The following is a 17,014-nucleotide window of genomic DNA, read 5'->3' on the forward strand; positions in this document are numbered from 1 at the left end:
TGGCAATTACCTTTATGGCAGTTATCTTTCCCCCCCTCCCCCATAGCCAGGAAGCTTGTGGTCTGCTATTTCACAGCTGTGACCTTTGCAACAGAATGATGCTCTTGAAGTATACTATGGTAGCTCAAGTTTGGAGCCATAATTTTCAGTTAGGTAATATAGTTCTTCCAGTTTGAGATACTACAAGTGAGTTTCTTGGAGAGTGCAGAAAACAAATGTAATGGATTGGAAGAGTAAAAAAAAAACAACCTGTTGTTTTTCCTTAGCTGATTCTACTTGCAGGAGTAAGTACTTGCAGTAAAGTAAGTAAGTGTGTTGTGGTTTACTGACTGAGAATGCACGTCATCCTTCAGGTTAAAAGTTTTGGTTTTCTTCCTTGAATTTCAAATATTTGTGCAACAGAAAAGATGGGCTTTTACTTGGATCTTCCTGAAATAAGTAAATTACAGGGGCTTGACTCATTGTCCCTAAACAAGGAAATACTGCAGAGAATTTTCACAACTTTTTTTTCTGTGAAATTCACTTAAAGTGCTTTTGTCAGCCAACTGGGGAAAGTAGTGTCAGGTCCTGCTCAGTCAGACGAGATATTAAAATAATTCATTGGAGTTAGCTTTTAAGCTTTAACTACTTGTCTGGAACAGATAGCTGTTAATTTTCCAAGGGTAATGTTTCTGAAGTCATTATAGGAAGTTTTATTTTAAGCAACTAAAGGTCTAACACTAACCCCCAAAGAAGATTCTTGATATTATCATTCCTTTGAAATGCAGTTAAGATTTATAGGTTGTAATATAGGAACAAGGTGTTCCTCTGTCTTCCTTTTGAACGAGGAAGAAGTACCTCCACAAAGTTCTCAAGGTTTTTGCTACTGTGAGCAATGGCTATTTGTGGTATAGTTTTTAAAATGTTTTCATATATAAACCATTTACTATTCTCTGTTACTCACAGTCTTACGTGCTTTTGCAGGAAATGAATTGATCATCTTTTTGGCTGACCAAAAGGAACCCTACTTTAAGCCCCGTGTTAAGTTATCAATGAAGTAAGTATTGATATTCAAGGACTGAACTATTGAAGTGGTCATTTTTTTATGAAAGTGCATCACGGTGGCCAGTGGCAACTTAACTAGAACTGTCTGTGATGTTAGGAGTTTAATTGTGGTGTTCAACTTGCCCTCAGAGCTCCAGTTCTTTGATCAGTTTCCTGAATAATTTTTTGATACATTGTTGTGTTTATTTGTTTGGATTTTGTGGGTCAGGTGACAGAACTTGTGGAGGTGAGTTTTGACATTCATATTGTTAAGTGATAGTTGTGACTTCACGCCCCCTTAGGGAGTTTATATGCTTTTGGGTTTTTTTGTCTTCTAACTAGTATTAAAAATACTCATCTCTTGGAATATTTTTGCAGATGACTTGTTCTTTTAGGACTTTATTTCCTAGTAAAACAAACTATGATTCCACATCTTAGCTGAAGTCTTTTTGGCAGGTAATATTGCTCTCTGTCCCAGGACGTATTTTCAGAGAAATTGCAGTTGCTGTAGATACTAATGGAATCCAGCCAATATAATCTGTTTTAGAAAGAGATATAGAGAAGGCTGATATGACATTTCTGTGTAGAGATCTATTTCTTTCTAAAGTTTCATGTGGCTTTAAAAAAAGCATAAATTTTTAATAAATGTAAACCAGTCTGTGTGTTTATGTACATATGTATAGTTTTAACCATAATAGTATTACAGGATATGTTATGGCTTATGAATAATGCTTATTAATAGTGTTATGTCTATTAAAGGTTAAGTTGCTGTTATAGTTCAGCTTCTATAGCTCTATGAATTTTTATTTTTCCTTATTCTCTTCTAATTTTTGTACTGCACTAGAAATGATCTGGTTTTAATTCTTAACAGAATGATCTATGTTTGTGTGTGTAAAGCAGAGCCTCTAAGTAGGTAATCAAGTAAAAAAAGATAGAGGGAGCAAACAAATGTAGGCAGGAGTGCTAAGACTTGGCAGAAGACAGAAGATGACATTGTCTTTAAAAATATTTACCTCTCTGACTGACTCCTGGTGCTTAAACTGCTGCTGTTGCATTATGATCTTGCCCTCTGAAACATTTTGAGGACTGGTTCTGCAATAAAGTAAGAGATTTAATGAAGTCTAGATAGCATTAACAAAGATGAAATAGCTGAAGAATGCCCATTAGCTGAAGCTTAGAGTTTAAAATGTCATCCTTCCTTAGAGGAAGGCGTCTTGTGGAATGCTTGATTTTAAAGTTAATTTTGCAATAGATAAGGACTTTATAAATATAGTATTGTATTGGACCAACTAATAATAATTGGGATGAAAAGACAAGCCTTTGAACACACAGTCTTTCAATTTTCATGCACATATTTGTACAGTTATTTGCATCTGGGGTTTTTTGTTTGGTTTCAATTCTAGATCTCTCAGTGTTACTATAACCAGTGTAGTTCCTGGAGATTATGATGGTGATTCACAAATGGATGTCCTCCTGACTACTCGGGCACAAAATCATGGCAAAGATGAACTTTCAGTATTTATATTCTGGGGACACAACCAAACGTTAGGTGAGTTGCTGAAACTGCTTGTTGATAGGATTGTTAGGCTTTTTAATAATTCAAAGTATTGTCAGAAAGTTATAATTCCCTTGACAGTGTAATGATTGTTTTTACAACTGAAATAGGGATCCCCAGCTATTCAGCTTCATACCTGTGTATTATCTTGCTGTTAAACTGTATTCAGTAATTAGCTAAAACTCTTGCTTTACATGATGCAGCAAACATAACTAAACAATATTATACTTTGATAGTAACCTACCAACTGAAGAGCTAGTTCTCATGGCTTCACCTATGCATGTCATCTTCCCAAAGATTATCTCAAAAGATTTATCTTGAATTTAAAATGGGAACCTGGGAAAGTGCACTCAAGTGTTAAGAGAATAGAAGGCATCTGTAGTATTGGGAAGAATATGAAAGATCTGGATTAATTTATACTGTCTTGCTTCTGAACAAATATTGGGAGAGGTACAAATGAGCATATGGGGCTTAACTGAGGAGGTTAAAAATTCAGGGAATGGTTGGTATGCAGTGAGGCTACTGAAAAGATATGTGGTGCCTGCTTGGGTAGAGGAAGTGTGACAGACGAGTCAATGGGAGGGAACTGTCATATAAAATGTGGAAAATGAAAAGATAAACATTATGGAGAGATGAAGGAAATGGGGATGATGTAGCAAGGAGTTTGGATTACAAGTAAAAATGAAGGCATTTTAGGTGATCTACCTCTAATCCTTATTTCAAACATTTAATTTTGTGATTCAGAATGTTTGTTACAGCAAAAAATAATCAACAGAGGTCTTGTGTATGATCTTAAATTTTTAGAGTGTCCTCATACCAGCTACTTCAGATTTCATGTGTCTGTGTGATTCCAGTCATACACAGCAGTTTCACTAACATTTAGTTAGAATAATTTATTGAAGAATTTATTGGGGAGAGAAGAAGCTTCAATGTTTTAACTGTAACTCACCTTTCCTGCATAATTTCAAGAAGACGTTTGATGGTTTGTATTCAGGAGTGGCTCTTTTTTTTATCTTAAAATTGATGTTTGCAAATTTAATAAAAGAAGAAGAATGTCTACGTTTAAAATGCAAATACAATGACATATTAGTGATGGAATCAAATTAATATTTTCTGTTTTCAGATCTTAACCATAAAACGATGTTAAATAAGACTTTTCACGATGAGCCTCTAGTAATGGAGTAAGTATGGCCTGCTTATTTAGAAAAAAAATATAATAGTGACAAAGAGGAAGAATTTGAAACATGCTCTTTGTCTTTTAAGAACAGGGTGGTTTGTGTAATGTCATCTTTTGTTAGACAAGTTGACAAAACATAAGTCATCTTTACGAATCTTGTATATTATTTTGGCAATAGTAACTACATAAATTGTCCTGTTTTGTTGAGATTTTGTTGGGTTTTTTATTATTTTCAGTACTCTGTTTTTTGCAGAAAGAACTGTTCATTTTTCAGTCAATTTTGTAAAGCAAAAACCTGACTAACTCATCAGACTGGGCAAATATCTCATTCACAATTCATTTCCCTCTATATAAAATGCTGAACAAAAGAAAGGGGGAGAAACATAGCTAGGAAATCAAATGTATGGCATAATGTCAAATATTGTAAGACATAGTACTACCAGCAGCTCAGATAAGAGCCAAAATTCAGAGAAGATTACACAGCTGAAAATTCTTCATTGTCTGGGGGGAAAATGCTGACCAAATACAGGTTAATTTAAGAATAACGAGTTTCAACTCTTACCATGACTAAGTTAATTCTGAAATTGTTTTGCGTTTTCAGCTTTAATGGAGACTTGATTCCTGATGTCTTTGGCGTCACAAGTGATTCAAGTAAGCCACAGATCCTGATAGGCGGGTAAGCGTGAATCTCAATACCTTAGTCATTGTGCATACATTTCTGGTTTTATTGAAGAGGCATAAGGTTTATGTTTAACTAGAACTGTGCAAACATATGAATCTCCTCTCATTTCCATGTGTATCTTAATAGTTCTATGACACACTGCATCTGATTTTTAGTGTGTTACTTCATCATAGGGAAAGTAGTTTTTATATAGAGGAACTCGACGTTCCCTGAGAGGTAAGAAAACAAACCCCCTCTTATTTGGCATAAGAAATTGGATAGTTGAAGTCTCCTTTGTTTAGAACACTTTATTATTATAATCTGTGTTACAGAATTCTGTGCTGTGCAACAATACAAAGCAAAGGTTTTAAGTAGTGTCTGTAGAATTCAGGATACATTTAGTCTAATAGGTAAAGTGACAGATTGATGGTGCAAAATGTCCTAGAGTGTTATAAGGAACACCAAAAGGAGGATGTATGGAATTTTGGGGTGAACTTTAAAAAAAGTAACTCATTTATCTAGGAAATTAATTGTAATGGGAAGGTTGGACAATGTGGAAAATCAAAAGCATGTTTTTAACCTTATACTAGGGCTGTATAACTAACTTGCTTGTTTGTCTCAAAAGTGAATACATAGAATAAGAAGTGCAGCATGTAAAGATATTAAGCTATATATTACAGATAATATTTTGTACATTTATTTTGGGAAGCAATTAATAAAGAAGTGTAAGACAGAGATGACTAGGTAGCATGCAAGTGATGTTCTCTGTATCATCTTTTGTGTTAAGGAGTGCTTGCTACTCATCAGCAAGTAGAAGTTGACTGAAGTCTTAGGAGAAGAGATTGCAGTAAAGGGTGCTTAGTTTCATTACTAAAGTTTCTGCTAGCTCTGGAATTTCTCAAATGTAGCTAGCTAGCAAAGAGTGGATTAAAAGTGCTTGTTTTAATGGCTAGAATGGTTATAAAGGACCATGCAGAGGATGTTTTTCTATTTAACTGTTTTGAGTATGAATGCAGAAATCAAAGCATAACAAAAGAATGGATCTCTCCTGCCTCGAATAACCAGTCTCTAACCAAAAATTTTAATGTAGCAATATCTGTTGTATTGGGCAAGATGCCAAAAAACTTTAAAGCTCTCATTTGAAAATAGATTATAAGTTATTTGTCAGACACTGCTGGACCCTAGACATGGGTCTATAGAGGAAGAAACATCAGAAGAAAGATACTTATTTGCAGCTCTCCCCCTGATGTAGATATTCTTCTTTCGGTTGTCAAGGAATGTGCTCAAAAGAGCAGAAATCATGTTTAGGATGCAAGTTGGATTATAAATGTCAAAGTAAATACATTATTCTTAGCTTTGTAATTATATGAAAACCCTCTTTTGACATTCTCTTTTTGAACTATTTTATTGTGACTGATACTGAATAGTTATTAATCCAAATGAAGAGTGTATATTTCAGAAGTACTGATAGTAAAATTGATGAAACCAGGAAGGACAGAGATTGGTGTCTTAAGACTTATATTTGAAGTCCAGAAACTAAATTTCACTTTATGGGTAGGGATACTTTTCTGTATACAAAAAAGTGTTGCTTTAGAAAGTTAATAAAGTCTAACTGAAGCTCCTGTAAATTATGAATCATCCATTGCAGAACCCTTCCAGCAATTACTCTTGTGACTTAGTATATTGTAAACTAAGTAGAAATTTTAGCTTAGCATTAGGAGAACCTGCCTTCTGTTCAATTTTAAATAAAGTTTCACAATGTTTTTGGTAAAAGTTATATTATGATGATTAACAGGCCCTAAGCATTGATGAAATGTATTGCTTTTTATTTTTGTCTGTAGGAACTTATCCTGGCATACTGCACTGGACACTCCAGTTAATATGCATATACCACATTCTCATGCCTTTATAGATCTAAATAATGACTTCACTGCTGGTATGTCATAAAAGTGTTAAGTACCCCCCTAAAAATATCTGTCGCTAAGTGTACAATATAATGGATTGCAATTTCCTTTGAATATATTAGTAAATCTAATTGATGATTGTAAGGGGTTGGTTCTGGAATGTGCTGTTCAGTAATTATACTACTTTGCTACTTCTGATTTTTTTTTTAATCTTATTTTAATGTCTATAGTTGGAAAGTTCTGGGTTTTAAAAAATAACTGTCAAAATGAGTAACCTAATAATGTCTCTGACCTCTTGATGATAATTTAGGCAGAGCTAATGCTTATTCTGACTAAGTTTGGTTCCCCATTAAAATATTGTTTCCTGGTTTTTTGTGATGCTGTGCTCTAATATTCAGTTAGCAACTGAATCAGAAACAGGACTGCATTTTCTTCATTCTTAGTCTGAAAATAGTTCTATAGTTCTTCCAGAAGAACGTTTTCAAGACTGGACTTAAAATTTGTTTCTTGAACATTGCAGTATGACTGATTTGTTTCATAGTGAATTTTATCACTGAGAAAATAGCATGTGAAATTTTATTCTTCTGTATGAGCAATGCTATAACCTGTTTATAATTCAACGTCCACAAATGAATACTGGAGACAACTTTTTTAAGGCAGATAAACTGTGTTCTTGCTTTGGTAGTGGCTTGGTTTTGTTTGGGGTAGGGTTTTTTCTTTGTGAAATAGACAATGCAATTTAGCCTTCAATTGCCACAGTGATTTTATTTATCGCTTCCATACCTGGTTCATACCTCCAAGCACATTTAAATATTGTGCTGAACCTAATTTCTTCACACACTAAATGGATTCCTAAATGCTTTCTCTCCTGCTAGATTTGCAATGTACATCAATTCCTATATGGTAATTTTGGAAAAAGAGCTTATTTTTTGCTCTTTAGCAGCATGGGAATGAGAGGGGAAAGAGTCCATAAATTTAATTAAAATGCTTATAAATGTTGGGGATTAAGTTAATTGCTTTAGAATGTAGTCAAACCTTAATATTCAGTTCTGGCACATTTCTGCATGAAACTGTCAAGTGGAAATTCCAACTGGAAAATTAAATATATGGTTGCTTACTATAATCAGTATCATGTACTAACCAGTTCTAACACATTCAATTCTATAAATCTGTTGGAATTTTTATTGGGATGGGCAGCGTAGATGAGCATTCCAGGTAGCACTTCAAGATTTATATACTGAAGTCTAAATTCACAGGTAGGTAAAGGTACAAAGTCTTAAGTTGCTTATGTAGATAAATCACAAATTGATCAATTTTTGCAAGAATACACAAATGTTTTTGACAGCTAATGTTTTAACAGCCTAAAGAATGTCCGGAGAGTTTCAGTTAGTGCTAGTAATATATGGAAGTTCTTCTGTTAACTAGAAATGGAAGTCAGGATCTTTGTGTGGGGAGTGTCAAGAGCTTTTATAGATTCGTATCTATATTCATATCTGAATAGAATCACTTCCCATAGGAAGATCCTGATACTTATTTACTAGTTACAGCAAAGATGTAACCTCAGGCTGAAATATGTGCTATGTTATGGCAAGCAGAGGAAAATTTCAAGAAAAAGAATTGATTTTGAGAAGAAAACTGGAGAAAATATTACCATATAATTATTTTCTTTATAATATTTTTTTACTTCTAAGATGGGAACGGTAAAGTGTTTTTCTGCTGTCCTTGTGGAAATTGGACCACCTGTGAACAAGGCATATGTTACTGAAAAATAATACCTCATCAGTGATAGCTGATATTTCGTGACTGACGTGTTATTCTAAGACTGCCTGCTGCCAAAATGAAAAGTCAGTAGTTGCCTGGTACTGTGGACATTGATGGCCGTTCCCTCACATCAGCTGTAGTAACTGTTTAGGAACTGTGGCTGGTGGGGAACACAATTCATTTCCCTTATTAAGCTGATCCAGCTCACCATGCAGCTTCAGGACTGCCAGAGCCACTGTAAGCAGGGAGAGATGGTTGACTCCTTTTAGTAGCAACAGTTGCAGCCTGCCTTTAACCAAGCATGAAATTGCACCTTGAGTCTCATTGTGCCTCTTCCAAAAAATACCTGTTTAGTGTTCTCACCGTGTGGCCTTTAGTTTCTGTTAGTCTGTACGGATTTGGGCAGGTGACTCAGAGTACTCATAAAAGTAGTCAGCTGGTAGAAATTTTAAAATAATAAAGTGGGGAGAGGGACACAAAAAAATCAACCTGTGTGTAACTGTCTGTGCAGAACTGGTAATTCTGTGATTTTAATGCACTGTAGTATGCTCACTACTAGTCCTATGTCTTGCTCTGCGCAGTCTGGATAGACTTTGCAGAAGACTGCTAAACATTCCTCCTGATCCTTGTAGCATAGCTAGGGCAGTGCAGCCTTGCCACACCAGGGAAGGGAGGAGTGCTGCAATTCCTATTGTGTGATTCTCAATAGGCAGTGGAGTCTGCTATTGGTTGGTTCAGGCAGAGCTCATGAAGAGGAGAGGATTCTTGTGACTCAGTGTTTACCTGCACTACCACTCTTGACTTGGAACACATTCTTGTTAAAAATAGGGCCTGGTACACCTTAGAATTATATTAATTATGAGGGAGATGTTGACAAGGATGCAGTGGAATAGTCTGCATGCTGAAATCCTGTTGTCCAAAAGACTTCATAGTCATGATGTTTGATGCTGCTGGGATATTTTTTGGCTGAAAAATTCAGAATTTTTCCTCACAGGCAACGCTGCTGTTCGTGAATGTGAAAATACAATTCATCTAAAATGGATGCACAGATTTTTATATATTACAAAGGAAATCTAAGTCTCTAGAATATGCCACCTCTACTTGTTGGCTTTTTGGTGTTTTTACAACCTTTTTCTAATAGTCTGCAATGTTTTTTGGTGCTCTTTGTATTCTGTATCAGATGCAGCCAATTCTGTGATTTTTAGCTGGGCTATTTTTGAAAACTCTATCATTATAAAGAGCTTAGGAGATTTAAAGCATGCTTGACATTAAAAAAGGAAAAATCCTCTCTGGGCTGACAATCTTTTTGCTAGTTTACTGCCTAACCCATTTTCAACCCACTGATATTAAACCCTCAAAACACGGCTTTTAATTGGCACACTTCTGCTCTGGGTAAAATTAAGTTGAATTGTTATGTTTCCATTATATGAGAACACGTTCATAAAGATGTTTTTAATCCATAACAGTGCTTCCTGAAAGGCTAACTGTGTAAGGATTTTATAATCCAAAAATCCACTAACCAGAACAAAGATAGTACTAATCTTTCTTGGTGAGATATAAACTAGGCTGTTTCAGATAGTAATGCTACTGCTGTTTACAGATAAAGCATTCTCATGTAGAAATCTCAGCTGCTTATATTTTTTAATATTTTTTTAAAAACCAGTAAGTAATTTCAGATTAGGCCAGTATTATATAATCCACACAAAAACTTGTGGCATATAAAACTTACCAAAGGATCAATGTGTTCCTCATAAAGTAAATACAACATTTTCAAGATCTCCTGCATGTGCATTAAGCATATGTTGCTCCAGGAAGAGTGTCTAATTCACAGAGTGGCTGAGATTGTCTGGAAATGGTCTAGTCTGCCTACCTACCATCATGTCACTGTTCATACATACAGAGATAGACTGAAAGATGGGGAGAAAATATTGTAATCCTAGTTAGAGTAGGACTACTAGGTGTCTGGTAATATATACTCACACTTGTCATTAGTTTTCTTTAACAGCTGGCTTAGGAAAATAATCTTGAAGCTAATAACAATGGGCTTGTCTGACCATATTAGTGTCAGGGATATTTTATAGAGCATGACAGGGCAAGGGAGCATTTCCAAAGTAGACTCCTCAAGTAAGAGGCCAGTCTTAAAAACATTGTATTCTCAAGGGGAAAATATTATATCATGTGATTTAAGTGTTTGTAGAGGATTTAACTCTTTGGTCTTATCATGAAGGAGGTAAAAAGTACAGAATCATTTTCATTGGGGAAGACCTTTAAGATCACAAAGTCCAACCACTGACCTTACTGCCAAGCCCACCACTAAATTATGTCCTTCAGCATCTCAGCTACACGGCTTTTGAGTATCTCCAGGGATGGAGACTCCACCACCTCCCTGGGCAGCCTGTGCCAGTAATTTTGTATCAGTCCATTCAATCAAAGTAAAAAGGAACTCATTGTTTGTCAGAAATGCGTTTCAGATGTCGTAGTATCCTCTCCATCTCTTGCCTGTTTAACTGAGTGCTATTTCCAGTGTAGTCATTATACTGAAGATTTTACAACTGAAACACATGAATTTTTAGGATAACAATTATTTTGGTACATGTCATTTATTTCCTAGTTAGTTAACTCGATTGTTTTGACTTAAAATGTTCTAAAATGTCAGATGTTCATTTAAGACTAATACTGTCTTTCTAAGCCAACATTATAGTACTTAATTACTTGGGGGAAAAATGATTACTTATTGATAAACAATACGTTTGTATGGAATCTAAGTTGCAAGTCTTCTCCCAGGAAATAAGACCGTGGCTCTGCAAGTATTCTTCAAATGTTCAAATGCGTGAGACAAACTGCCTTGGCCTCTGAATCATACTGTAACTTCATACTGTACATCTGTCATTATATCCTTGCTATGAAAAATAGTTAACATATTAAATATTCTGTGCCTTATTTGGTTATGTGATTCCAAAGTTTGGAAATACTGCTTTTACACCCTGTCTTGTATTGAACACTGGCACATGGTGTGTATAATTGCAGATATTTCTGGAACTGTTTATATAAAACCAAAGGAAAATGATAGATTTGATTTTGGGAAAACTAAAGTGGAAAAATCATTAGTCAGAAACAGCTTGCTATAAGCTAATTGCTACTCTCTTTACTGATTTCTGATGGTTAATTTTCTTATGTTGTTTTGCTTTGGGAATCTAGAAACCTAATGTACCAGAACATTTACAATGTGTTTCCTTTTTGGTTCTCATTTCTTAGTTTAAACACATAAATGTAGATAGTTTTCTTCTTGAAAAACCAATCACTCAAATCACAGGTGATTTTTCTGTTGTCATTTAAATCTGGATTCTGAATGTTTTATGTCAGACTCAGATGGTATTTCTGGTGAGTTTCCTCCTGATGGAAGCTCTCTGCATATGAGATTATCATCAAAGCTTATTTTATGTAATAGATCTGCGTTTATTCGCCATTAGAATAACCATTATGTTTGCAAACAAATTATCTGGCCTTTTAAAACTTACCTTGAGTGGCATTTTAAGACTGGGAAGGTGTGTGTATGTATTTGAAGTCAAGTTGTTCTCTCTAGTTTTGCCTCTCCCTTTTTTTTTCTGCAAACAAATATCCAGTAATGCCATGTCACTGCTTCATTCTTTTAACAGGTACAGTTTTAATTTTTTTACTGTTTTAAGTTGTTATAACAGACCTTACCTGGGACTTTACAGCAAATAAGGGAGGCAAAAAATGTATCATATAAGATACACAGGGTAGATTTGGAGCACCTCAATCTATGTCTTTAAAATTCTGTTTGTTTTTTACTACTTTTATTTTTACTATTTACAGATTTTTTTTAATAAAAAATGCTCTGTGTGACATCATCTCCTCTTGCCTCTGTTCCTCCACAGAAGTGTTCAATACCACAGGAAGTTTCTGCTCTTAAGATGAAACTAGTTACTGACATAATATTTTTGTGGAAATTAATACCTTAAAATAGGTGAAAAGTAAATTGGTTCTGCCACATCAGCATCTTGTTGAGAAAGAATGAATGTTAAAATAGGTTCTGAAAACACTCTTAACACTGATCATCTTCTATTGCTTGAAACAATATTGTTGTAATCTGAAAATAAATAGAATTTTCTGCCTGAAAACTCACGTTTCAAGTGCTAAAAAACAGAACCTGTAACTTAAGAATGTTGTTCATGGCCTGGTGTCTTCTGAAGACAACCATAGATGCTGAGGGGTTTAATTTTGAAGTAAAGCCCTCTGACATTAAACAGAAAGGTCAGATCAGTCATTAGTGAAATGAATGCTACATCTATAAATAGTGTAGGTTTTTATAACACTCAAAAGTGAAGGAAAATAACAAGGATAATTCAGAAGTGAACTTGGAGCAGGTTCCCTATACTTAAGTTTTAATGCAATTTCCTAGTAGTCCTAGTAAGAAAAAAACAATGTCTGGAAGAAGAATTTGTAGTACTGTCTGCTTTATTCAAGAAGATTTTGTGCAGTTTCCTATCTGGGGCTGAAGTCTTCTAAGCTTGTTACCTACCTCCACATTGAAATTTTCCTAACCTTCAATTACGCTTGCTTAGCCACTTAGACAGGCTGAAGTCATTGTGGAGATGCTTTGGTATTTCGTAACTTAGGGCAACTTTTTTTCTTAATGACATAGCACTCGTTTTTCGGGATCAATGTTTCAAAAACTGTTTTAATTAAGATCTCTCCAAACATAGCCAGTTTGAAACAGCTTTTAGAAATATCAACCTGTGGAGTTTTGTTGTTGTTTTCTTTAGTTGCTATTCCTACTTTTCTAAAAGAGTCATCAGTAGTGATTATACCGTAAGCAGGGATTTTCTAAGCCTTCCCTTGGATGTTTGGATCTCTCCCAAAAGGGAGAGATGATGCCCAGGAAGCAGGAGTAGACGGTAGGTAGGGAAGAAATCTAGGCTGAAGGTAGGGAATTTAGATGGAGATGATGAGGAGCAAACACTGGATGAATTTTTGCAAGAAGAGGATGTTAACAGCTGGACTTGAAGTTATTAGAGCAGTGACCTAATGGTGCATCAAATAAGAAAAGCATAGTTGTGTAAGACTCCATTGAGAGAATTCTAGAATTGTGTGAAGAATGCTGTGGAATAAGGATTGGAGATGGACTTGCTGTTGGGTGGAGAGCTCTTTGGTTGGAATATGCCTATATGATTATTTCTGCAGCAAAAATTGTAAGCTACATGGTATAAGCAGGGATTACAGGAAGAGAACCAATGCTTTCCTGTTCAAGGTGTTTGAATGCTGTCCTGCTTTTCAATCCATCTTTTTAATGGAATTTGTCATGACCCATAATCCATTGCAGTTACATGTTGGGCTCTCAGCAGTGATTATCTATCAAGCATCTTTATTGTTCTGGTTTCTGAACCCCTATGGCAAGACTGCTGAGTTTTTGGTCCCTAAGATAGCACAATGTAAACAGTAGTAGTTATGTAAAGCTCCATTAGATAGATTACATTAAAATCATGAGAAATGGATCTAGGTCAAGATAGGAGTGCAGTGTCTTCAAATTAGTATTTCAGCATTTGTAGATGTATCTGGTATGACTTCGATATTGATGCAAGGTAGATCTAAAGGCACTAAACTCAATGTAGTCTAGCTGTACAAGTTTCATGTAATGTTCTGGGGAGACTTTTCAGTCTTCACTGTGCCGCATGTTGGTACCATGTCAAAACTATCTGATCCCATCAAATAAAGATGGATGGAATTGCTGTGGTTCCTCTGTAATAACATTTAGGTTACTGGAGCTTGCAGCAGTACTTGGGTATCTTCCCTTTTTCAAGCTCTAACATAAATTCTAATACTCCATTTCTTTTTTTAATAAGAATAAATGCTGAATTCAGTGATTTTTGGTATATGTATTTACTGTGGATAAGATGTAGTAGAGCCTGGGTAGCAGCATCTTATTTCTAAGTCAATTAACTCAAATTAAAGAATAGCCAAATTTACTCACCAATTCACATTTTTTAGGGAAAGTTAAGTTGTGACTAAAATGCTAATACAATGTGGTTGTGTTGCAGCATGTGGCAGGGATATTCTGTATTAAGTGTTTGGTGTGTCTCAGAGGGGAGTTCAGTCTTGTGGTTCTAAAATGCTGGATAACCTCCCAGCTATCAAGATTTTACTCAACTACATCATGTCACGAATTAAAAACATAAGAAATGCCCTTTAGGCTTAGTCTAGTGCTCCATTCAGCCAATTTAATATTCTTTCCCTGGCAATGGCAGTAGGAAAGTGGCCAAATGTTTTTTTTCTCCTCCCATTCCTTACTCTGTTGTATATTTCCAGTATCTGCAATTGGCCTGAGATTATTAAGAGTACGTCCTTGCCCATTGTTTCTAGTATCCCTTTATGTACGTATTGTCTAATAATGGAGATACTCGGGATACCTTTATTCTGTTCATAATTAAGATCTTTGAGCTCCATAATAATTTGATTTTGTGACCTCATTGTGCAGTTGTTTGGTTCATCAGCATTTGAACAGAGCGTTATGATACGGCCCTCAATTCTTTATCCATGCTTTTTAAACCTAGAAAACTGTGCTGAAATGATTTTGTTTTCTGTAGCTGAAATTGCAAGCAGAACTGCCTTCCAAAGGCAGTGTGGCAGCATATCTTTAGACAAGTGACTTTTCCCAAGCATCTGTAATATGATAGACACTTCTTGTAGGAAAGAGGGGTTGAGTTGTCTCGATATAGCCAGAAGAAATGTTGCCACAACCATGATTAGTGAATTAAAATACAAAAATTGTTGAATTTAACTGTTTGTGTCTTTGTTGTGTAATCCAAGTACTAAATGTAGAGATCTTAATGCATTTGTTGGCTCAATCTCTTTTGTTGCAACCCTTATATATTAAAGAATTTAGTAATATAGACACAGGAAGCTGTGGCAGTGGTGGTGAGATGTCTGCCATGGCCACTGTTCTTTGGGAAGCAGATGATTGCAAGGAGTTATTGCTATGGCAATAAATTGTACACATTCTGAATTATTTCTTTTCTCATATCTTTTGGCTTTTAAGGACAAAAACTTGTGTAATGAAGCCAGATAGAATCGTAGAATGGTTGGAAGTCATCTGATCTAAAACACTGCACCAGGCAGGGCTTGGTTTTTCTTACAGATTTTTTTCCTACCAACTTGGAGAAAACATTTGCAATTCTGAACTAAACAATTTCCTGAACAGCTATTGGGAGGTTCTGAATTGTATTGTACTTTTATACTGCTGCTGCAAAGAAATGGGTTTGTTTTGCACGCTTTGAAATCTTTGATGTTCTTGATCAAAATGGAACATCACTTGTAAATGTCAAGCATTTGATGTTATTTTGGTGCAAGAGGGTTTAGTCACAAAAACATACAAGAGCATACATGACACGCAGTTTCTAAGAAGGCTTAAGGATAAAAAGGAGGACAATTGGCAATAACATACCAGCTGAATTAGTTCAGCAAGCTCTAGAAATGCTGTTGCTGTACCTGTATTAAGTTATCCTATGGGAAATCCTAGCTTGTAGCATTAACTTAGGAGCAGCACTAGTTCCTCTATACTATTTCTGGAAGATTATCTGCTATCTCTGCCCGCCTTTGCATTTTACCAGTGCAGTGTATTATTACAGCAGCTGTGGAGCTGCTTTGATGTGTTGGTTCCATTCTCTACATGTTGTGTCATTTACCTGAAGTTAAGGAAAAAGGAGAGATGGAGTACATGAAGAGGAAGGAAGGGCAAAAGTAATTTACTTTGAAGAGAAGCTGCTTTGCAGGTGGGAGGGAGTTTAGTGCAAAATAGGCATGTTGCTGAATTTAATCATCTTTGAGCTACTGTAGAGAGCCATATTCAGCACTAATCTCATGCAAACCAAAGCAATGTAAGGTAGATTGCCTTCTCTGAAAACAGCTCTCTTTTCCTGCCTATGTTCCACAAAAATGTGGAACAAGTGTTCACATTAAAATACCTGGTTTGTACATGACAGAACAAAGACTTTGGATCCATAAGCGCATCAATATTTTTAACACAGTAAATATTTTAGGTCTTTTAAATTATCATCTTTCTATTAGTTCTTTGTACTTTGACTTGCATTTATTACCCTGAATTATTCCTCCTACACTTCAGATAGCTAAATATATTGTTTGATTTTATTAAGCTTTGTGATATCCCAGACACTGTGGTTCTCTCATCCTTTCTCTTTTCTCAATAAATGTAATGTTTATTTTAAAGCTACTTTTGATTATGGTCCTAATATCTGGGATTTTACATGGCTGTTGTTCCTTGCCTTCCTATGGTATTTCAATTCCCTGTTCAGGCATATTTCTGAATATTTCTATATACTTATGAAATTCAATTAAATGAGTAGGTAAGAACAACTAATGTAGTGTGCTTCAGACTAAGAATGGGAAAAAATGGATTTTTTCAATGCCTAAGAAAAATCCATTGCAGATCTTTCTCTGTTTACATGCTTTTACTAAATAGGTGTATACGTGTAATGTTCAGTAACCAACATATTCTGTTACAAGTGATTCTATAATCATTGAGTGAGTACCTAATGTGTGTGTCTCAGAATTAGAGTTAGTGTGCTGTGCAGCTTACTTTTTTGTTGTTGCCCACTCTTATTGAGCATCTTAACTTTCTGTGGCCTGTTGAAACTGTGTCTGGGATGAACAGTGTGAAATGTCTTTTGAGCAAATATGGTCATTATGTTCTCTGAGGAGCTGTAACTGATAAATTCCCTCTGTAAAGCTCAAATGAAAACAAGATATATTACCACTTACAGGTAGGTCAATTCATAGTAGTGCTTATATGACTTCATGTTAAGATGTTAAGGACGTTCATTTCTCTCCATTCCAAAAGCTCTGTTGTAAGGCTGCTCTAGGTGATACTGCATTTTCCCATGGACAAAAATATGTGT

The 17,014-nt window shown here is 35.4% G+C and overlaps 1 protein-coding gene across 1 annotated transcript in view; it reads left to right on the forward strand.

Annotated features, from left to right (window-relative positions):
* Positions 1–17,014, forward strand: part of ITFG1 (integrin alpha FG-GAP repeat containing 1) — a 75,424-nt gene that overhangs the window by 3,740 nt on the left and 54,670 nt on the right. The window contains exons 2-6 of the mRNA XM_010201241.2: positions 964–1,036; positions 2,427–2,572; positions 3,702–3,759; positions 4,357–4,431; positions 6,258–6,352. Coding sequence (XP_010199543.2) covers positions 964–1,036; positions 2,427–2,572; positions 3,702–3,759; positions 4,357–4,431; positions 6,258–6,352 — 447 coding nt within the window. The remainder of the gene's footprint in view (positions 1–963; positions 1,037–2,426; positions 2,573–3,701; positions 3,760–4,356; positions 4,432–6,257; positions 6,353–17,014) is intronic.

Source organism: Colius striatus, chromosome 14, assembly GCF_028858725.1.
Source record: "Colius striatus isolate bColStr4 chromosome 14, bColStr4.1.hap1, whole genome shotgun sequence".
Lineage (NCBI taxonomy): Eukaryota > Metazoa > Chordata > Aves > Coliiformes > Coliidae > Colius > Colius striatus.